Source organism: Euwallacea similis, chromosome 9 (assembly GCF_039881205.1).
Source record: "Euwallacea similis isolate ESF13 chromosome 9, ESF131.1, whole genome shotgun sequence".
NCBI lineage: Eukaryota > Metazoa > Arthropoda > Insecta > Coleoptera > Curculionidae > Euwallacea > Euwallacea similis.
The window spans coordinates 1,618,667-1,641,548 of NC_089617.1; the positions used below are offsets into that span (position 1 = coordinate 1,618,667).

Here is a 22,882-nt window from a genome sequence, read left to right on the forward strand (position 1 = left end):
TAATATATTAATGATTCCCATTAAAAATATATTTTTCAGGGTCACAAGTGATATGAAATCTAAAAAAGAGGTGGGAATTAATTAATTATTATTTAATAGGAAATACATACTGAATATATTTGCAGGGTTGAACAAAAAATCCAATATTTTATAATATCAGTTTTTAACGCATTTAAATAATTTTACTTCAAGCTATTTGCATGTAGATTTGATAGGTTGTGTTGCAAAGGTGAACTTAATTAGGTTAGTTTTTTCAGATATTTCATTATTTTTCATAAGAAAGTTTGGACTGATTTTTAAAATGCTTGAAAATCGTCAAAGGGGTCAAAAGGTCGTTTTCGATATTATAAACAATCCATGTAAATTTTTACCGAAAATCCATTATCTCTTAAACTTAACTTTAGATGAGAAATTATCAGAAATTCTTATCAATTCTGGCAATTAAGTTTTCGCGATTATTTTGTCTCCAAATTTCTTTTCAAGCCACATCAATTTTAACTAGAAATTTTACAATTTTTTTTAGATTACTATAAATAAGAAATAATGGGGAGTTTTTGTTAATCCATACGTAATTTTATCAGAAAATTTTCGCAACTGTTTTGACTTGGAATTTTCTCTCTTTCTTAAAATTGACTAAACAAAAACCTAAAATATAAAAAGTGACTTCGACTCTGACTAAAATACGTTAAAAATATCTTCTGTGGGCTATAAATTAAATCTTAAACTGGAGGTTGATTCATCTGAAAAATTCAAAGTTTAATACCCAACAACACAGCTAACAAATCAATAAAACATTTTCTATGCGAGTATTTCTTCTCACCGATCCTGATTTTCCTCAAATATCTCAATGGAGCAGTTTGTAGCTCTATTAAGATCTGATTCATCAATAAATCCATCTTTGCAAAGACACGTATGTGAACGACAATCATTGCTTATATAATTTGCATCAGCTTAAGCATTTTTTTCTACAAAGCACATGTTTGTTAATGAGTAATTACATCCCAAGAAACAGGAAATGGCAATTGCAAGAAGTGGTCAAGAAGCAAGGACATAGTACAGATTCCATCTACTGGTAATTGACGCTTTAGGTTATATGGTTGTAAAAGTATAAAATGAAGGTGTATTTAGTGATGTTGGTTTTTATGTGGGTTAAGTCACATCCTGATGAGAATTTATCAGCTGTGAGTACTCAATTTTTTAGACTTTCTTCTTTTTTTTTATTTTCTAGAAATATTGGCCTCGTAGAACTTCTTAGATTTTTATTGATACTTGTATCAATTAATGGATTTCTTGAAGAATTCCGCTAGAAAACTTTAATCTCCTTTAGATCCATTTATCATAGAGAAAGGTGGTCGATTTTTTAAGATGAGGAAATGACGAATAGAATTTTCTAAATATATCTAGAACTGTCCTGCATAGACGCGGTTCACATATATCTTTATCTCAACTTTGCCAAACCTAAATCCAGGCTCAATACATCCAAAAACACGGCTACCCCTTCGAAGCGCACACCTACCCAACTGAGGACGGTTACCTTCTAACAGCACACAGAATACCTCATGGAACCGCCACCAACCACTCCCGACAGGTAGCACTGCTAGTCCATGGTATGGGAGGAGGAGGAGAGAACTTCATTTTTACTGGTACTTTTCGTTACCAATTCCGCAATAATCTTTTCCAGTCAAACTCATCTTCAGGTCCTACAAATTCTCTTGCATTCTATTTAGCAGACCGAGGATATGACGTATGGCTATTCAATGCCAGAGGTACCACCGCTTCTAGGAAGCATAGTACTTTGGATCCTGATAAGGATTCTGGAAAGTTCTGGGACTTTAGTTGGCATGAAATGGGGGTTTACGACCTTCCTGCTACTATTGAGTATATTCAGCAGAAAACTGGGGTTGAGAGTGTGTTTTATGTGGGGCACTCACAGGGCACCACCGTGCTTCTGGTCATGTTATCATGGATACCTCAAATGAACCCAAAGATTAGGGTGGCAGCCCTTTTGGCGCCCACAGTGTTCCTTCATGACACCTCAAGTCCTTTGTTAATGATTCTGGCAAGATTATTTCCTCTATTGCAGGTAGGCTCTAATGGAATGATTTATTTCTAGAACCATTAAAAAGGTTTCGTTTTCATGGTTCTAGAAGCTTCTAGAGCAAGCAAACTGGTATGAACTTCCAGTGCCAAAGAACCCAAATTTATTGAACAGCATTATGAAGATTTTCTGCACTCCTCAGTTCTTTCAGAGCTTCTGCATTGATTTCTTAGGTATTATTGCAGGGGGAGTGCTGCGGAGGTTTAATAAGGTACTGATCTTTCATTGTTCAATGTCCTTTTTCCCATTAAAGTTTCTATTTCAGACTCAACTGCCTGTGATAGTTCAATATGCCCCTCAAGCTTTATCTTTAAAACAGCCTGCTCATTATGCTCAAAGCGTCATCTCAGGTCAGTAGCACTTTATTGCAAATTCACCAGGCGATTTAAAAAAAAATTCAGGAGAATTCAAGCCATTTGACCACGGCCCCAAGAGGAACTTTCAACTCTTCAACAGCCCTAAACCTCAATACTACAATCTGAGCAATTGCAAGGCGCCCATGGCCCTTTTTTACTCCCCTGATGATCCCATCAGCAATATTAGGGTAAGAACTATTAGGGTTATTAAGTTACTAAAGCCCTTTAACAAGTTTTGTCAGGTAGATGGTTGATAAGTTCGCAGTGAAACTTCCTAACGTGGTGCTGAAACATCAGGTGGCTGTAGAGGGGTGGAACCATTTGGACTACATTATGGCTTTTGATTTAAAGGAGGTGGTTAATGAGCCTTTGTATGAGGTTTTTAAGGGCTTTGAATGATTAGCTATCCTATGAGCAATAAAGAGTTGAAGAAGAGATAGGGTGGTTTCATTTTAGTAGCTGATTTAAGGTGAAACCAGTAAAGAGGCTTCAGCTTGAGTTAAGATAACATTTGAGGGACAGCAGTGTAATGACTTCAGTAGCAGCAACAGGACTTCAGTTAGTGCTCCATTTGAAGGTTTGCAATTTCAAAACCACTTGAGATGAAGAATTGGCTCTTTAGGGAAACAAAGTCACGTACATTCCTTGAAGCACAAAAATGTTAAAGCCTGCTCTAACTCAGAAAGAAGTGGTTGTCAAGAATTGCAAGCAGTGACTTAAATGAAATTGGAATTTATAGAAAAGCACACAAAATTTCAATCTTCGGGAATGACCCAAATTTCGCATAATTTTTTAAGTGTCTGGAAAATCCTAGTCTGTAGCGGTATGCCGCATTTAATGCTTCTGAGTGGCTCAGAAAGCGTGCAGACAATGACCCTGGGCGTGTCATCTTGACCCTTTCCTTTTTCTGACATTATTCCGATTGGAAGTGACTACTACGATACATGAATTCAGACTAAAATTGTTCAGGTAATATTATGGTTTTATGCAAATTAAGCTTGGTAGGTCATAGTAGTTTCTGTGGCACTCAACACTGAACAAGAGCGAAACCAGACGGTTCGTGTAGTGCGGTAATTAGGACGATATGAACAAGGCGACAATATATCAGAGCGATGTCTTGCGCGGAATTTAATTAGAAGGAAAATGTACTGCGGCTTGTACGAGACAACAGTTAATAACGACACTTCCAATTCGAAGGGAGTTAATCGATTACGTGACATTATTAACTTGGCATATAAATGATGGAGAAAATTGCATCGCATTTCTATTTTTTTAGTGCGATTTGCGGTATCAATTACATTTCCCCGACCGATAAACTCGTCCTCGTAGTGTCGTTAGGAATACATTTGCCATGCTGAAGAAGATAAACTTGCCGAAAAGGAAAAACTGTTAAAATAATGGGATTTCAGCCTGATGCGTCTCGTCGACAAATGGGATTAGGCGCATGATTTACGGAAGGTGCTGTCTGCACAGTCTTTAATGAATTGTGTTTTGTTTTACCCCTCAGTATTACGTTTCAGTAACCTTTTTTTCGGTTTCGCCCAACAAGGGTACAATAGACTTAAATATACCACTTTTTTGTTTGTACAGGCCACCTCTGAATTTTTCAGAAAATTTCACTCTGGAATCATATGCTGCAGTCGTTTAATAAATAACGAAAGTGTGGTGTAAAGGAAAAAAATGAAATGGCGTTCCGCTATAGACTGGTTTATTACTGAACTACGGCTGCTTCTTCATAACTCGCTACGATTGGTTGTTTCAATCATCCTTCCTATTTGTGAGAGTGACCTATTGTTTTGAGGGAGTGGCTATTTCTAAACACGCCCTCTTCGATGTGCAAGAAAATTGATATGCTTGTAGCAGTAGAGTAATACTTGTGTAACGTGACTACTGCAATTCTTAGGAGTTGTTATTAAGTATTTTTTAAATACGAATGTGGCTACATTCCCTCAGACAAAAATGTCGATAAAACATTAAAATGCCTGTGGGAGTGGCATTGAGCTGAAAACTCGTCCAAAATATGTTTCTAGTGGAGAATTCATCCGGTAGCCACTCCATGGGTGTGAATTACACCTCTAAAACAACTGTTACTCCTCCCTTATCTAAGGTACGATTTCAGAAAATAGGCGAGACTAGGTAGTATAGGTCACTCCTACGGCGAATACTCTGTTTCTACTGTCTTTTTCTGGACGTGTTGTTACTAATAATGTCCGGACTCACTGATTTAAAGACAATTTCACGTGTACGAACCTAGAGCCAACTGTTCAGAGATAGGAAACGTCTTATTAAGCGTGGGCAGATACCTGGAAAAGTATTAATACCAGGGTCTTGAGCGTATTAGGCCCAAAGCTTTTAGATATTCGGATATAAATTTCCACTGCTTAACCATTTTCGGGCGTATAAGATTTCCTAGGCCGTTCCGCATCGACTCTAATCGAGTCTTATGAATATTAAAGGAAACGGTGTCCTGCATGCAAATCCCGATTAGAGCGGCCACAAAGCCGAAGCCAAATATGACGGAGGCATTTTCGTGCGTGTTTAGCTATTCATTGAAGTTTATACCGAGCGTTCGAGTTCCTAGTTTTGGTGCTCTTCCATCCTTGACTAATCCGCGTGACGAAGACAGTAATAATAATTTATAGACAATCTCTTAAGGGCCGTAAATAATGAATCATCTGGCGTGGTGCTTTCAGCGAAACGCCGCTTTAAGCAGGTGCAAAACGATTATAAATTACTCAGTTTACTGTCGAATGACAATGAAAGGAAACTACTAGAATCAAATATGGAAAGCTGGATGTGAGGGAGAGGACGAAGACAGCCCGCAAAGCTTGAGCTTAATGAAAACCTTTACATGCAATTTTCAGACCCACAAAGCCAGAAATGTTTCTAAATGAAGACTTGTATGTTATACAGTCTAAGATTATGAAACATTTTTAAACGGCGCCAATGAAGTATTAAAATGCAGATTTTGTACTGCACTTTTTGGGTCTTTAGACTCACAAGCCCCAAGGGCAATAATATGCAAATGGGCGACCCTTGAGCCCTTCCCCTGTACCGAAATTATTTAATACAACAGAAAATTGCCGGGGCCGTTATTACGTTTGCGTATAATGGCCTTGTAATGGGTTTTATTGACTGTAAACACAACATGTTTATCGCTTTAATCATACACATCCAATCTGCGGTTTTGTACTGGGAGGTGCAAAACAAATCAGCTTAAATTGCGATAATCGGCCGTGGGAAAGGGGGTGTTGTTTACTGATTAAGGAGATATTTTGTGGTCCTCATAATTGGGGACTATAGAGACAAATCAAGTGGAGACAAAATAATAATATTTTAAAACTATGGAAGTACGTAACCTTCCATATCATCGTCATCGACTAGCTATTGCATAACTCTAATTACTGCAAAAAAGAAGATAAGTGGGGCAGCTAGCAATCACTATAAACTAGAAAAAACTTGAGAAATTCCTTTGCCTCAAATAGCTCATCTTCAAAAGCAAACTTTGGACAAGTCTCCAGGCTACCAGACACTATTGAGTAAGGGGGACAAGGAGCTAATCTAGAGGAAATCTCCTCGGAAAAGACACTCGTCCAAAAGACAAATGACGCCGTCTCCGAGATTATTAAAATCAATGCGGAATGCGAATCTCTCTAATGAACTACTGTGATTTATCACGCCGAAGACATATCACTTTCGATGACGACTGTTTCTCTCCCCGTGCAGAAATGATTCATTACACACCGATCCATTACGGCTCTGTCAATTAACTCGGCTAGGAAAAGTTGGCTATTCTCGGCCTTGGCAACTTCTACCCACACGTGCGTTTTTTTTCTACCCCACATGGCACCTTCGTCGACCTTACCTGTCGTCTTCAGTTTGTGCTCGCTTTAGCTGTTTCATCAATATTCATAGGTGATTTTAGTATTTAAAGTTGCAGATGAATGGGGGAGATGTGTAGTGAGTGTGCGAAATCCTCCGAGGACGGTAAGTAACTCAGTGTAAAAGAATTCACAGAAAAAGGAAAAGTTCTTGATGTAATGGTGAAGGCGCAGTTTTTCTCGAAATATCGTCTAAAACTATTCTTAAATTTACGTCCAAATGTTTTTGTTTTATGTATAGTATTAAATGGTGAATGAGGAAAACTCTAGAATGTTTGAGAAGCTTCGAGAATCATCTCGCAAATGAAATAAAATGAAAATTTTAATTACATTTCTCATATTTTCACTTTTTGTCTGCTTGAAAGTTATTTTTCCCAAGAATGTCTGTTCCAGAAATTTGTAGAAGATTCTCGAACATTTCGCAGAGTTTCGTTCCATTTCACGACATTTACTGCAGTAATCTTTGTCAAGTTTCATTTAATAATGAAATTCTCTTACTGAATTTTATCTTCACCTTCCATGTCTCCTTTCAAAGTGTTTCAGAATCTCTAAGAATGCCTATTAGTCTGGTTTTGAATCCACAACTCATTTCGAAGGACAATATTTATTTTTATCTCGAAAATTTTTACATCCAAGATATTTCCAGATACTTCTGGAACATGTTCTCTAATGTTGCATATTACTTTTCTTCGTTTACTTACCTTTTTTGCAGCTCTTTTATCAAATATCAGTCAACAATGAAGATTGCAATCCTCCTATTGGCCCTCACTTTCACCATCCATGTCTCCAGAGCAAATTATCTGAACCAGCAGCCTGTAGCTATAGGAGAAAGAGCTAGATGCGGTGATTTTCTCAATAAACTTCTCAGCGATATGTGCGGAAATGTCTTTGCCGGACCATCTCCTCATAAAAAGTCTGTGATACCTGTCGGTAAGGGCGAAAATAATTTTGCTCAGTTAATTCTTAAATAAAAATTTTGAAGGTTTCAGCAACACGCTGCAAGACGAATATGAAAGCAGTCCTGATCCTATGGACGATCTATACGCAGTGTACTTGAATGCCATGTGGCGGTACGGTTCCCATGGACGTCGCAAGCGGTTTGATGGCATAGTAGAGGAGTGCTGTCTGCAGACTTGCTCAAGGGAGCAGCTGAAAGAGTATTGTGGCATCAGGCGGCAGGGGCGTTAACAATACCCCTTTCCTTTAATGTTATTATTGCTATCACTATTATCGTAATGTGTAAATGAAGAATATTTAGAGAGAAATAAAGCGCTGGTTTCGTCCGCCTCGTCCTAGGACGAATAAAATAAATTAGCATTTTATCGCCTTAACTCCCTCGCTGGTTAGATTTATTCCCCCGGAGGCCGGTTGTTGTTTCTTCGCACAATAGCCGCAAATGTACCAAAAGGAATATTTCATTTTCTCCCTTTTTTGTCTTTTTATAATAAGAGTTTCCCTTGAAACTGAATAAATTACCCAAAATTAGGGCCTGTCTATCTGCAAGCTCCTTTTTGTAGTTACTTGATTCTTGCCCCTGGCGTATTTCTGCAGTCTCTTCTAGGAAGTTGCTCATTTTTTTTTCACAACTCTAGCTCGTTTCATTTCCGAGATGTTATTTACTGAAAAAATCAATTTGAAGGAACACGTTAGTTTTGGAAGTGACTCGATTCCTGTTCTAGTAGCTTTACTGATGTCTCTTCTGGGAAGCGGCCAATTTATCTCGCAGTAGAGAATTTCTAGAGCTATCCTCCAGTGTGGAAGTCACATTTCAACCTCATTTAGCTTCAAAGAAATAATTTTTGTGAAAAGGCCCAATTGGACAAGCTCTGCTAGCCCTTCCTTGTAAAAAGTCGATTCTCGCGCTCGATACGTTTCTCCTGTCCTTGCTCGTAAGTTGTATTTCTTTGCATACTAGAGAAGAACAGATATCATTGAGCGAAAGGCACATGTCTATCCCACTAACAAATACGGTGGTTTTCTTCGGCCTCCAATCAGAAAGTTTCACTCATCACTGTGTCTTCCATCTTCGGCATTCTCCGCTGTTTCCTGAACTTTAAAAAGCAATTCCTCAGCTTTATCATCATAACTCTACAAAAAAATCACCTCCTAAAGCTGTTTCAGGGCATCAAAAAAATGACGATTCATCAGTTTGATTACTCGCTTTCCCTTCTTTTCCCCTTTTCGGTAATAAGCTTCGTTTCCCAGCTAAGCGCGGCAACATGACAAAATTCCCGACGTGTCAAAGCGGGATTTTACAGGAACAGAGATTATCTCCCCGACTGACGTGGAGTTATGTCAGCATCGCGATTCTTCCTCCAGTTCAAACTCCATTAGTTCGGCGACGTCTTCGGCTAAACCTTATAACTAGACTAATGAGACGTCCCGATAACGGGATCCAGGATCAGGATCTCGTATCTTCGATCTCGGGAAACGGGATGCTCTAATTGGCTTTCAGTTGACACGGTCACGTGAATCAATTTTTCAAAGTGGAGCCGATGAGGAACGGGGAGGGAGAAACAGAAGTTTTCTGTCCGGATCATGTGACGTAAGAGGGTAATATATTCCTTAATAAAAAAGTTTCCTATTGGCAATAAAAGGGCGAGATATTTATGTTTGTGGGGGGAAACTTTCCTGACGTGTATAGCGCTGTTGCGGGAGGTTGCTTTCTTTGAGGGACGCTGCTCAATTCTTTGTTTATGCGAGGAAGTTGATATGAATCAAGGTTATTCACTTAAAGTGTATGTATCTGAGTTGGCGGCCGGAAATTCCCTTAAATAATGGCAGTTTTTCTGCAACTAGAGCACACTTAGGGCCTTAATCGAGCGAAAACTCATGTTTCTATCTCTTATATTTTGTCTTGAGTACCTCGAGGAGCAAGAGACATGACGGACTTCTCTATATTGCTCCTGGGAAATTTCTGGGAGGATATCTAATTTTTACCTAAATAAAAGAAACTTAGAGCTATAATTCTAAAAACGTATTTCTTTATTCTTCGATCCAAGGTCCCTAATCTTTTCTCCAATAGAGCGGACTTAGAGCTATAACTGTGCAACAACAACACATTTATGTGTCTCTAATAGTTCTAGAGTTATATTTATTACTGTTCAGTAAATTTAAAACTAGAAGCCTATCGTTCTCTGTCGCCCGATGCCTGCTTAGTATTTTATTCCGATTGACCCAATATTCGAACTTTCCTCCCCTCTATGGCTTCGTACATTTAATTCTCAATCTGGGGCCATATTTGCTACCCCCCCCCCCCCCCCGAAAAGGCTTTTATAGCCGCCATAATCATCATAATCTGGTTCGAATGCGACTGGCGGCCCAGGAACTAACCGATCGCAATAAATCCCCTCAAACTTCTCCCCAAAGAAAAAGCAGTTTCCCCGGCCTCAACCTTTTGTAAATTTCCTTTATTCGACGGCTTCGGGAATCAACTTTTTGCGGTCCATTTCCTCTATTTAGAAATTTGCATCTGAGGAGGCGGTAACTGAAAATTTATGGCACTTCGTATGATATTGGGGGTTTTTGCGTTTTAGAATCATTTTGAGGCACTTGAGGGGTAATTAATCCGCCATGAAGTTACTTTGCCGAAAGGACCATTTTGAGCGGTTACACGCCACGTGAATCATGCAGTCGTTGAGTGCTGGGGCTCTAAGGGCCGTCGGTTTGCGTTAGTTTGCACAAACTGCCTCCATTAATGTCGGGATCTTACGTGTTTGCTTTGGTCTGGTTCGGAGGGCTCTTAAGTGCGTTTCTGACCCTTGGAAGTAGCTGAGAATTCTCTTAAATGCGTGTAGTGTCTGGAAATATATTTGTAAAAAGGAGACAGCTGGAAGCTTTTAAATCCGTTGAACAATCGATTTACTACCACGAGGAGCACGTAGATATTCGCCAAATTGACTGTTTAAAGGTTTTATGATTCGGAAACGCTGCGTGAGGTAAAAATGTGCGCCTTTAACTCATTCATAGGTCTAAGTCTTCCCTATCAGAGCAAAAAATCATTTTCTAAATAGTAAAAATAGTCCGAGGACAGAAATCGAGTCACTACTAAAAGAAGTATATCGAGATCATCTAAAGTGACTAATTCAAAAAATTATAATTCGGAAACTGTGTGAGCTAGATCCATGTACCTTTCACCTAATAGTAGCTCTAAGTCTTTTCAATTTTTTCAAAAATTAGTAATTTCCTACATGATATAGCAGAGATTTTTCGAAGGCGGTAATTGAGTCACTCCCAAAAAGAGTTTGGAGAGCTTCGCCAAATTTAATCAAATTCCTCTATTTCACAAAAACTAGAAAACCAAGAAAGCTAAAGATGTTGGTTTTTCACGTGATGATTTAAATCTTCTCTATTCGGAAAATACTAGCAACTTCCTGGAAGAGATGACAGAGATGTGCCCAGCAGAGGAGCTGGGCGTATTGTCAGAAAACTTGCAAAACTGAATATTAAAGAGAATTATAACACGGAAAATAAAGGAGCTAGAGAACTGCCCATTTCAAAATCATTTTGTGAAAAATCAATAACTTCCTTAAAGATAGACCAAAAGCATACTCAGGAAACGAATTGACTCATCATTACCTCGAGGTTTCAGAGATCATCTTTCACGATCCCCCAGACATTTAATAGCCTTAAACTGTTCTTCTTTAAATCTAAGCAGCTCATTAAACCCAATCCCGGCTACATTTTTGCGGCACTTTCGACGGGATAAATCGCTTGCATTGGTTATTTAAAGTGGACGAGAAGAAGGCCAATAAATATTCCTAGACGCCGATAAGGCCCCGCTTTCGCCTTATCCCTCGTTCCTAAATTTTCTTTATTTGATGGGTTTCGAAATCAAGTTTTTCCACCCCATTAGCACTATTTACAAATTTGCATTTTATCGGGGGTGTTTTGGATTTATTGTCCACCGAATCCGATCTAGACTCATCATTGACATTCTGGACGTCTTTGCCTTGGACGCCTGTTTATTGTTTTATGACGGGATTTTTCTGGAAAGTAAGAATATCGTGGACAAAGGGCGCACTCCACAAGTAATTCTGTTCTTAAAGCAATCGCAGTCGAAGCGTGTTTATCCAGCAATAAAGAGCAAGCACAGGATCCGGCAAACGACTGCATACCTCGTAAAAATCCACTGGAACGTCTGCTTTATTTGCTGTTGCAATTTCTGGGATAAAATGAAATACTTTCGGGACTGGAACTTTTTTCCAGGACAAAATTGCTTGGTGGGAAATAACAAGTTCATAAATATATTATCGGGTATAGGTTTCTCTGTTCTATCACAACAACATGATCAATTTGCTCCTGGTTTTTATCTGTTTACCTGACAAAGTTTGCTGGCGCCTCAATCTGGGCCGCCGCTTACAACGGGGAAGTAGCAAATCCAGTCATAACAACCAAACTTTTGCATTTTATTCAATAGTGAAGCGCAGCCGAGCATGATTTTTGATAAAAGTGACCAAAATAGATGCATTTGAGGGCATAAAATATTCGTTTAAAGGAGAGAAATCTTGAGATTTTTTAAGCTGAGCTTTTCAAATGGACATGTTGCTTCATTTTATACAACCAGAGCGACGGGGGACGAGAGTTCTTTAATATTCCAATAAACGTTATTTACGGCGGGAGATGCGCGTCACTCTTTTTCTACCCGATATTATTTATAACCCTTTTTTTATAAACTTCAAACACCTAGTTTAATTCAATGCAATTCAGGGAGTACAAGGTGATGAAATAATAAATAATTGTCGAAATCGCCGGGTTAAAAAAAACATTAAAAAATGTTTTCATCTCATAAAAATTGAAAGAGAATTTTCAGTTTGGTCCAATGAAAATCGGAGGTGTAAAAAGCGATTAAACACCAGTAACTACCGAAATCATGCATTAGTTTCGGTCATTACTGAATGCTTTTGTAGTAGGTATTAAATTCCAGGAACTAATTACCTATGTCTTTCTGACCAACCAATAATGATAATTTAGGATATTTAGATCGCAACATAAAGCCCCGCTCTAATGTTCTACTTATGAAATATGAATGAAAAAATGAAATAAAATTTCTTTCATCTTTTTCCGTGCATATTTTATGTCGACAATTTCAAGTGCAATTTGAGGTATTTGACAAAAATTGAATTCACGTTTTCTGAGGTATATTGAAAATATTCACAAGTAAACACTAATCCCTAACTTGTTGTTTTTTGTATCTGCTTGAATACACTACGGCTCATTCTAAAGGAAACACAATTTCGGAACAGTAAGGGCTTAATAAAGCTAACGAATTTGCGGGTAAAGCATCAGCAAACTGAGAGTGATCTTCGACAAACACACTCAGGGTAGCTCGTTTCGAGGGAAGCTCGCGAAATCGATAAAAGGCGCACCATGTCTATGTTTTATTCCGGCCATTTTGCAAGTTTTACTCCGATGTTCATTGGATTGAACCCTAAAAATGATTGAATGCTGCCAATGGAAAGAAACAGGAGAAACAGATACAGTTTCTGCGGAGGTAAATTGAGCGAGAGGCTTCATTGATCCCCGCTCCGGCTCAAGCTCTAATATTCTCTTTCACATGGTGTTTTTTGGGCAACACGTTGAAAACAAGCGAGCTTTTAAGGCGGGCACAGGTAGGACGCAAATCCGCTTAGAGAAAAATCCATCGGCCTTGCCACAATTAATTTCCCATCATAATCGCATTAAGAGAGGGAAAAATTTTACGGCTTACTAATTGGTTAATTTACCGAAACCGGGGGATTTAATTCGCAAAGTTGTAGTAAGTAATTTCGTTGAAATTAAGTCAAACGAAAACCGATTCCGAACGGGATCGTGCCCAAGGAAACGAATTAATACGAATTAAATCCTTCCAGTCGGGTTGACGTTTTGTCCCGATAAACAGCGGTTTTTAAGCTCGCCCTAGGACAAAGTTTTAAGTGCCCGGGCACCTGTCAACACTAAGTTTAGCGACTCCTCCAAAGATCGATATTTCGAAAGGGCACAAATAAGACAAATTAACTCGTTAATGAATTCATTTACATCGGAGGGGCCATTACTAGGGCCGTAATAGAGCACCGTTCGAACAAATTACGACCGCAGGACGAATTTAGTGTTGTAGAAACCGGACACTGCAAAAAGCGCATTGTATTTCGGGAATGGGCACAAGCTTCCTCCAAAGAAAACAAAAACCATTGAGTAATCCTCTGCAATGATTATCAGGTTCCTTTGATTGATGTTCATTTGTGAAAAAGGCCCCATTTTCCCGCAGGACTGACAGGAAATTTTTATTTTTCTCAAAATATTTCCAGTTCTTTGTATTATAAGGTGTTTGGTGAGCATAACTCAACGCTACGTTTCCAAGCCAAGACTGCGATTTTCTCAACCGAAACTACTATAATACTATATTAAGTGACATGAGGAAACAATGCTATTAGATTTCACAAGTCAAACACTGGAAGAACAGGTAGTGTCCCATTTGTGCAAAAACTAAGCTACGGTGAACTTTACACTCTTCAACTTTAAGCAGTATTGAGTCAAAACTGCGGTTTTCCGAAACTTTGAGAAACTCGCTTAGGGCGATGTGGGCTAAAAAACTCGAAAGTGAAGTGAAGGATGTAAGTACATTTTTAGATGTAGAAGTGCCTTACAAAGAATGAAAAACGCTCACCAGGTTAATATTGTAAAGTTTTTAGGGCTGCTGATCTTGTAGAGTGCTTACTAAGTAAACTTTAAGAAATTTGCCCAGTGAGGCGTGGATCAAATAATTTTCTATTTCGCAAATCTAATACTAACGGTACACTTAGTGCTGCATTTGTGAAAAATCAACATTTTTACACGTGGCCGTCAGAAAAATGCTTCAGAATATTACAAAATACTTAAGGTTGCTCACTTGGTAAATCATTAAGTGAGCTTTTCACAACTCAGCACTAAAAGATATAGAGTTAAAATAGCGGTTTTGCGAACTGAAACGTGCATAGAGAAGCAAGAATAAAAAATTTCCACATTTCACAAGTCGAACACTAACGATACAGTTAGTGTTGCGTTTGTGAAAGTAGTGCATTTTCACATGTGTATGTCGGAAAATTTTCTTTGGCAGACCATTGAATGTTAGTACGCTTTAAAATTAACGGCTCAAGAAGTGTTTAGTGAGCTTTTCCCAACTGAGCAGTATTTCAGTACAAAACTTAAATAATCGCGTTCGCCGACTCATAAGAGAAACACTTCTTATTTCACGAGTCGAATGCTAAAGGATTATATGGCGTTGGAGTAACGAAGCGGTGACGTCTTGATTGGTTTTTAGCAGATGACCATGAGGAATAAATAATAATCTGTTTAATGCGAATGCGATTTGCTCGATTCGCATTAAACTCAATCGAGTTATTGCGCCATTACTCAATTACTCTGAATTAACGCGGGATTCGGGAGGTCTTGACGACGACCGACGAGCAATTAGTCTGCGCCTGACGGGCCGGATCGTGAAACTTACCCAACTTAGTCCGAGAGAGGCAAAACAAAACGAAGTCCGAGCAGAGAAACCCCGCTATTAATCGCTATTGACAGCGGTCATTAGGGGTCGTAGACGTGTTTATTAACTGAACCGATTCAGGAGGGATTTGTCGATGAAAAGTTAATTTTCTGTTCCCGACACGACTCGGTTTGATGGGCCAAAATCGGCGATGGTAATCGCTTTATGACAGGCAGATTTCGAGATTCTAGAAAACTATTTCAATATGCACGGGCGTATTTCACTCCTCGGCTGTCAACTCCTTTAAACAATCGCACCCACCGAAAGAAATCGTATGGGTTTTTGTGCGGAGGTCGTAAATTTGCCTTCGGGATTTCCCGGCGACATAAATCCCTTAGATTTTTGATCTATCGTCCTACGGCTGTCTGGGTATAAGCAAACAGAGGGCCAACGAAACTATTTATCCGGCAGTACTCCGTGACGTGTCAATTAGTAGTCGAGGTCAGCCAAAAGGTCTGACCAACCCAGGCAAATTGATTTATGTTTTGCTGCTTTAGGCACATCTTGAAATGCTCCCTGCTGTGGAATTTGCCTAATTAGTTCCTGGATTTGGCAGCCGACCACTAAATATGGATCAATTTTCCTCTGACGGAAGCTGGTTTGTGACACTTGTTTCATGGGAAAAACAGGTAGTGTTACAGTTGTGAAAACAGAGCCTGAGAAGCCTTTCACCACCATACCTGAAAATATATAATTATTGCAAAATTGGTGATCTCGTTATGAAATCTGGCATTTCGATAACGAAGCCAAATACTATAGTCTAAGGCGCTATCTGTACCCTTCAAATCTAGTGTTATATTACGTTTTTCATAACACAACACTGTTATGAAAAGTGTGTCCTCGTCGTGAAATCTTGCATTTTGATGATGGATTGAAATTATCTAGGTCGAGACTCCAATTTCACGCTTCAACACCAGTGTTTAACTCTATTTTACATGTGTTTTCTGGCATTTATCGCCATTCCTGTCGATAGTAACGAACTTTGCCGGTTCGACTGACCGGTCAATTCCATTCAAAAGCGAGCTAACGAAGCGTGGCTTCGCCTTAAATACGGCACCGAAAGCCGATAGTTGACTAAAAGATAATATTCTGGACTTGGAGAGCTTATAAATTCGATCAATAAGCCGTGAAAGGGGCCACATAAGCGGAACTAAGCCATTTTGTCGTGGGACAGAGACGCTTGTTGTCCGGAATGGCACGAAGCAATCGAGGTAGAGAGCTTTTGAATTTCGCAAGAAGAGAAAAACTAACTTGAGCAATCCGTCGTTATCTGCGATAGTTCGATCGAATAAATATTTCGCAAACATGGCTCATCTTCCGAAGTTTGCTTGGCGAAGTTGGTCGGCGCCCGTCTGCAGGTATACCCGTATGATAAAGTTGGGAAAAATAGTTTCCGATTGTTTTGGAAGCTCTAGCAAAGTTCCATGTTTTGCTATCAAGCAGAAAATATTACTCTTGGAACTATGGATGAGATTATACCGCAACTTTCATCAATGTTTGCTTCGAAAATTAAAGAAGCTATTGGGAAACTTGTCACTTTAATCTCTTTACCCTTAGAAGGAAAGTGGTTAATAACTAAAGAAAAGCTTCTAATTTTTATTTGAGTAGAAGATATTCTAGCAAGAGTTGTGCTGTATATCTTTATTAGTTTCGGAGATATGGTTTTTTGAAATAGTATGTTGTCCACCTTGGTAAGTTCTTAGAAGTAACGAGTTCACTTTTCTACCTGACGCGCCTATGTGGTTCGTTTAAGTAAGCTGTTAATTTTGATTTTAGTAGGTCATACTTGGAGATTGGATCAAGAAAAAGTAGCCGTCTGCAGCTTAATGGGCTTCGGACCATATAATTTTTTAAACTAAAGTACTTATTGAACCTTACAAAAGTCAGCGTGGTAATGACTTGGTACTCCTACCCCATACTCTTCCGGAACATATTTTAGTCCTTTGAGGACACATAGAAATACAACTCAGCAAATCGGAGTATGTTCTCTTTATTTTATCGCGAGAAAAATCTTCGAAAGACACCCGACCTGACGTTCTGTCGGCCGGATAATGTGGGATTCGCCGAGGCGCCTACTCCCTAAAAACCTCGGAAATGAAAAAACCTTGCTCTGACCCGGAACTGTTCCTGAGGGATATATTGTCAGTGTCGGAGAAGATTTTTCTTTTAATGGTCTTCTGCTAGATGGTTTTCGTCTTGACCTTTATGACCTGTAATGTGCTTTTTTTCCGAGGACCGATTCTTTTTGTGGTGATGTAGGAGGTCGCCTTTTACCAGCGGTCCATTTGCTACGCTAACCACGCCCGATGTCGCTCTTCTTTGGTGGATGGACGGGTAGCGGCAGATCAACGTGGTACGCAGCTAGCTAGAGCATGTGGTCTACCTGAGAAAACTTCTCGTTGTAGTAATTGGGTACTCCAATTTGATATTCTTCTGGATCATTTCCTAGAAAATTAATTTTTTTAAAGAATTTAAAGGATATATAAGACCACAATGTGTGTAAGTTTAGTAACCACAGCCTTGTTAGTTTCGAAGTTACAATTTGTTAAATCCAAGTGTTCGGTTGGTCATACGAATTACTTCGTGGTAGTGACTGGATAGCCCATTCTAGTATTTCATTGCAATTTTTCTAGAAAGTTACCAATTTTTATACAGATTGAAGACACAGAGCCATAAATAAAAAAGCGATGTTTGGACCTGGTACCTTCATTAGTTTTGGACATAAATTTTTTGGGGTATTGACTTGATATTTCTACCTGGAATATCTCTGTAATTTTCCCTATATAGTCAAGAATTTTTAACCTACACGTGCTACTCTATGCTATATTAGGATTTTGGAGGCGATAAAATATAATTATTAAGCCACTGGCGATGAATCATTGAGATTCGCTACAATATCTTCCTCGACATCCGATCCAATCTAACTCTAGCGTAAATATCGCCCGAAAAGAGTGACAGGATGAAAAATATTTTTTCTGGATCCCACAACGTTTTTCCACCATAAATTCGCGCATGTCGGCCATATATCACCGGAAATATATAATAAACGAGAGCAGATGCTTATTGGCGTCGAGGCCTATTTATCGATATTGCAGCCCTGGCACTGCTCTTCGGAGGGCGGTTTTTGCCTCACCTTGACACACAAACCCCCGGATTAATTATTCATTGTTCGCTAAAACCCGAAACTATTTTCTGAATATGACATTTAATAATGAGCCCCCGCCTAAAGTCTCGCACTTCGTCGCGTCTTCCTGCCGGCTGCCTGAAAGTTGGCAGTCTTTCTTTGTGTAAGATTCGGAATGAGCCCGGCCCCTTCTCGAAAGCGAAGCGAAATTATAATGGTGTGTATCATTAATTGTGCACACCACAATGAGCACATACACATACTTCCGTCTTGGGAGCGAGTAAGTCTTCGAACTTGAGGCGCGTTTAAGCGGAATCGAGGCCCGTCCAATCAACAAAACAACGCAAATCTCCGAAGGCAAAAAGGTTTCCGCTAATACACTCTGGGGTTTTTAGGGTTCCCTACTTCAGTCCAGGAGGATTGCCTGTCTCTGAGGGACTCTAAATATATGTTTTGGATGTTGCGTGGAACAGGCAGCTTTCGGATTAAACTGCGAAGGCGAAGGATGGGCACGGGTGTTGCATTCGATAACCGTATATCAATGGAAATGTTTTAACGATACCGATAATATTAAATCCGTGGAAAGAAAGATTCAGTTATATTTTTCATTACTTATTCAATAGCAAGAAAAAGTTTTCCGTAAGAAAACGCTCAGTTTTCTTACGAAAACTGCGAAGATCTACTAAATTTTTATGAGAAATGTTTCGTATTTTAAAAATAATTTCTTAATTGTTATTTACACTTTTATTAACAAATTTTAATTCTATGTAGATGCAAGAGACGCGGCATAACAAGACACCAATTAATATCTCAGTGTTTTGCTAATGAAATACGATTTTCATGGCGATTTCAGGATGCGGATGTATCTATTTTTTTCTTTAATGGACTGACTTTGTAGCTTGGAAAATTACAAAACCTGTTGAAAATTTTCAGGAAACAGTTATTAGCAGTAAACTTTTGATTTTCCAGTAAGCCTATTATAAGAGCTAACGAAATCTGGCGTGCTCAGTCATTCAGACAAGGCAGCCAGCAACGAGATTATATTATTATTTTCCAGGGAGCCGGAGGCTGGAGCAGACTTATACAGTGAAAGGCATAAGGAAGTTATTGTTTAATACTCTTAGGCTCAACGCTGTCGGTAAACAAACTGCGACAGCGCAGTAAGCGAATTAACGTCCTCCCGCTTCTTGGGCTAAACATCATAGACGTTCATTTCACTTGGTAAAACACTTTTTCCCGTCTGGCGAAGGAAGCAAATTTCGCCTTCTCGCGTAGATCGACCAAACCGAAAAGAGAAAAATCTGTGTTAATTTCCGAGATGTTGAGATGGCAGCGCTCAAATCGCATTTACGAACTGGAGATATAAATAATGAAATGATTGCATAATTCTCTTCATTCGCGTAACGCAATTTCGGGCGAAATAAATTGAAACGGCGCCGTAACCGCGTTAGTGTCTATTCAAGGATAAAATCTGGAGAAATTTGTTTCGCGGAAAACTTAAATATAATTTCCGAACCGCGATCGTGACGTCGTGGGCGAAGAGAGAGGGAGGCCATTAAGGGTGCCGCTCGCACGACAACAAAAGGGCCAAATGAAAATGTCGTCTATTACAAGTGTTCCGAAATACGGTTTCATTGGCTCAATCAAGAAATCGATTTTAAAGTCGAGATAAGGCAACGGTATCGTGGCATGTCACCATCATGATAAGTATCATGATACGTTGAGAGCTTGAGTATGGCAATTGAATATTTATGACCTGACTGGACGACAAATGGAGATTTGCTGCTCGTTACAAAATATTTTAATTAGATGTATTTATTTTTATGAGCGTTAGATCGATCTAGGAAACGAGTCTTTTAATCACAAACTGCTCTGTTGTCAGGCCTCTGTGTTATGTCCGGTATCCAAGATTTTTTCATTTATACTACTAGCTTAGAGATTAAGGTATACAAAATTTCAAATTAAGACATTTGTTTTAGAATTATGGATTTTTTAAATAAATACCTCAAACAACTTCGATAGGTAACTTAAGTCGAGTTACCCAACATCTTCATGTGGTACACTTCTGATCGGATGCAGTTGAAGGGTTTTCCACATATACTACTAATTTCTAACTTAATTTGAGCAATATTGCAAGTTGGTACCACATTTGCATTCCATGTTATAAATTTACAAATTTGGTGCTTTCTCTGACCTTAATATGTAAATTGAATACATGATCTGAAACTCCCACATGGAACGTTCTTGAGTTAATCGCCATAAACCATCAATATATACCATTAGCTTACTAATTGAACTGCCCAAAATTTCAAATAGGTACCACATTTGCTTTTTGAGTTAAAAAATTTTAAACTCAGTGCTTCGCACAACTTCAATAAGTAGCTTAAGTCAACAACCTGAAATCCTCAACTGATACGCCTTTGATTTATCTCAGATATTTCATGGACTTTTGGTTATAAACTACTAACTTATAGCTTACAACATCAAATTTTATTTATGGGTTTCCAAATCCGACATTTTATCTGACTTCGATATACAATTCTAGATAGCAACATATAATACTCAGTTACCATACCCCTGTATTAAGTACGATACCTCCGTAATTTTGTCAGTAAGTACATCATAATTTCACCCATTCATTCAGCACAAACTCAGCGTCACCCTATGATTACACTTCGAGATATAATCTTTCAAATTGCTCTACGCTGTCGCATGTCACAGCGATCTAGGCCAGGAATTCATTAACAACACCCATCGCTCGTAACGGCAAACCTCTTATTTGCCAATTTCAGTGATGAAATGCCTTTTTTTCGATTTTATTCTCGTAGTAGATAGCAGTTATGCTGTCTTTAATTCTACTAATGGCGTTTTCAGTTCGATAACAAGACATAAAACTTGGCCGAGAGCTTTCAAAACAATTGGAAAATATTTTTCCGAACTTTATTATATGCGAAAGTACCTGCAGACAGGCGCCGATAAACTTCAACAGGGAAACTCCTGATAAAGAACAATGTTTATTCAATGTTTGCACTTTTCTTTGTATTGTTCTGAGAAGGCTGAGCAAACTTTGTGTGAAGGAAAAAATATGGAATTCCTCTTCGCTCTTTTAATATTAAGTGATTAAGGGAAGTCGCTGTTAACCGCAAGGAGAAATGTGCGTCTTTTAATGAAAGCTACACTAAGTTTGCATTTAGTGCTCGAGTTGTAAAAAATGCGAAAATTTGCTCTGTTGCGCTTTGATTGAAGAAGAAAAATTGGGGAGTATTGGATTAACAAATTCAACTAAGATCTCGGAGATTATAATTTTTTCCTAAATTTTTTCTTAATACCAATATTAACTTCTCAGTCAGCATTAACCTGTGAAAATCTACTCTATTAATTTAAAAATCTTTTAGTAGTGGATTGTAAAGTGCGTTTAAAATAGAAATTGCACTATTTCTCTTCACCCTTGAACAAACAAAACACCAGCACCAGCCGTACCTATACCCGGTTCATCTCTCTGCAATCAAAAAGCTAATAAAGGTCCGATGCGGGCTCAAAAGGGCCTCAGGATTGCGAAATACTTTAATTAGCCCTGGTTTATTTAAAAGAGTTCTAATTCCGTCCCTTTGATCGGACCGTATTGGAAGTAGAATTTCAATTTCAAACCGGGAGGGCGAAAGCAAGAACGAAGTCATTAAGGGCCCTTCGGGCTTTACGTTCCACAAAGCTCCTCCATCATGATTTTCTGCAAGAATTCCCGCGGTTTACAGAAGAAGAGTGACCGCTAAAGCAAAATGAACACGAAACTTTCTCTTTTCTTCCTTGGCGAGGAATACATTTAAGACCTTATCTCATTTAAGCTCGATTTTCCTAAGCAAACCCTGCGGGGCCGTCCGGATTTATCAGACAATTTGCCAAGGTTATGGAGGCGGAGATGGCCGCCATAAAAATTGTGTAAAACAACTACATAATTAATGGGCCCTCCGAGGTAAAGTGGGTTTAAATATTTACTGAATGTGACCGCGCGTGCTGAGCCTCACTAAACTGCTCGCCAATAATTCATACTCGAATTTATTTAGTCGATGTAAACCCCTTTTAAGCTCGCCCAGGGTTACCGTAAATTTTAATCTTGAAAGGGGAGAACCTTTGCTGTGTTGACAGAGAGGTTCATTTACCTTGGATTCGGTTAAGGGAAAATTTTAAAACTCGCACCCCTCATCACTCTAAAGAGCACAGCGACTTTCCGTTTATCCGAGGCTTAATCAAACTGAAAATTACTTTATGAAAATTTACAATGTTATTAACTTCCACAATGTCGATGTATGCCTGAAAGCCCTTCTTCAATATCAGTATTCCGTTACTGAAAAATATATTGGTTTAAATTGACCTGTCTGTATCAAGTACTGCGCTTAATTCGAAACTTAGTTTTCACTTGTTACTGCTCATCTTACACTTGAAGTAGTTTTATCCATAGTGTTTAGCGAATAAAAAGTTAGTGTTGCGTTTGTGAAATTGGGATTTCTTTTAACTTCAGTAGTTTATGAGAGCATTAGGAGCATTAGGAGCTATAGAAATCAGACTTTTTGGATTGGTTTCGGTAATTCGATGGTATAATGGAGAAATTCAACAGCATCTTGGAAAATGATCCTCGAGTAGAGATTAGTGGACATCAAACCAACTGGAGCAAACGCATCTGTTTATGTCTAAAGACCGACCTAGTCTATAATATTCAAAATGGATCTCCGTGATCTAAATTTGGTGCATTTAGATGAATAAGCCGCCTGTCAAAGACCTCTGAAAAGTAAGTGATTGGCACAATCAGTCTTAAGAAATCTTAAGAACAATCAGTCTTAAGAAGAAACTAACCTAAACCGGAATTCAATTTTAATTAGATGAGTGTCGTGATGAAAAAAAATTGTTTAATTTTGAGTCGTTAAT

At 38.7% G+C, this 22,882-nt stretch overlaps 2 protein-coding genes across 2 annotated transcripts; both read left to right on the forward strand.

Annotated features, from left to right (window-relative positions):
• Positions 1-1,112: 1,112 nt before the first annotated feature.
• Positions 1,113-2,853, forward strand: LOC136411036 (lipase 3-like). Its single transcript, XM_066393441.1, has 7 exons — positions 1,113-1,181; positions 1,469-1,643; positions 1,698-2,083; positions 2,148-2,309; positions 2,364-2,448; positions 2,500-2,642; positions 2,701-2,853. The coding sequence occupies exons 1-7, from the start codon at positions 1,113-1,115 to the stop codon at positions 2,851-2,853; spliced, it is 1,173 nt and encodes a 390-aa protein (XP_066249538.1).
• Positions 2,854-6,357: 3,504 nt separating this feature from the next.
• On the forward strand, positions 6,358-7,646 carry LOC136410862 (bombyxin A-7-like). The gene is made up of 3 exons (XM_066393219.1): positions 6,358-6,441; positions 7,048-7,265; positions 7,318-7,646. Exons 2-3 carry the CDS (start codon positions 7,073-7,075, stop codon positions 7,521-7,523), a joined length of 399 nt encoding a protein of 132 aa, XP_066249316.1. The 5' UTR covers positions 6,358-6,441; positions 7,048-7,072; the 3' UTR covers positions 7,524-7,646.
• The last annotated feature ends 15,236 nt before the right edge of the window (positions 7,647-22,882 follow it).

Coding starts and splice junctions, on each gene's coding strand:
- LOC136411036 (XM_066393441.1), top strand. CDS start 1,113: ATGAAGGTGTATTTAGTGATGTTGGTTTTTATGTGGGTTAAGTCACAT. Junction 2,310..2,363: donor TGCTGCGGAGGTTTAATAAG/GTACTGATCTTT, acceptor TTTCTATTTCAG/ACTCAACTGCCTGTGATAGT. Junction 2,449..2,499: donor TGCTCAAAGCGTCATCTCAG/GTCAGTAGCACT, acceptor AAAAAAATTCAG/GAGAATTCAAGCCATTTGAC.
- LOC136410862 (XM_066393219.1), top strand. CDS start 7,073: ATGAAGATTGCAATCCTCCTATTGGCCCTCACTTTCACCATCCATGTC. Junction 7,266..7,317: donor AAAGTCTGTGATACCTGTCG/GTAAGGGCGAAA, acceptor AAAATTTTGAAG/GTTTCAGCAACACGCTGCAA.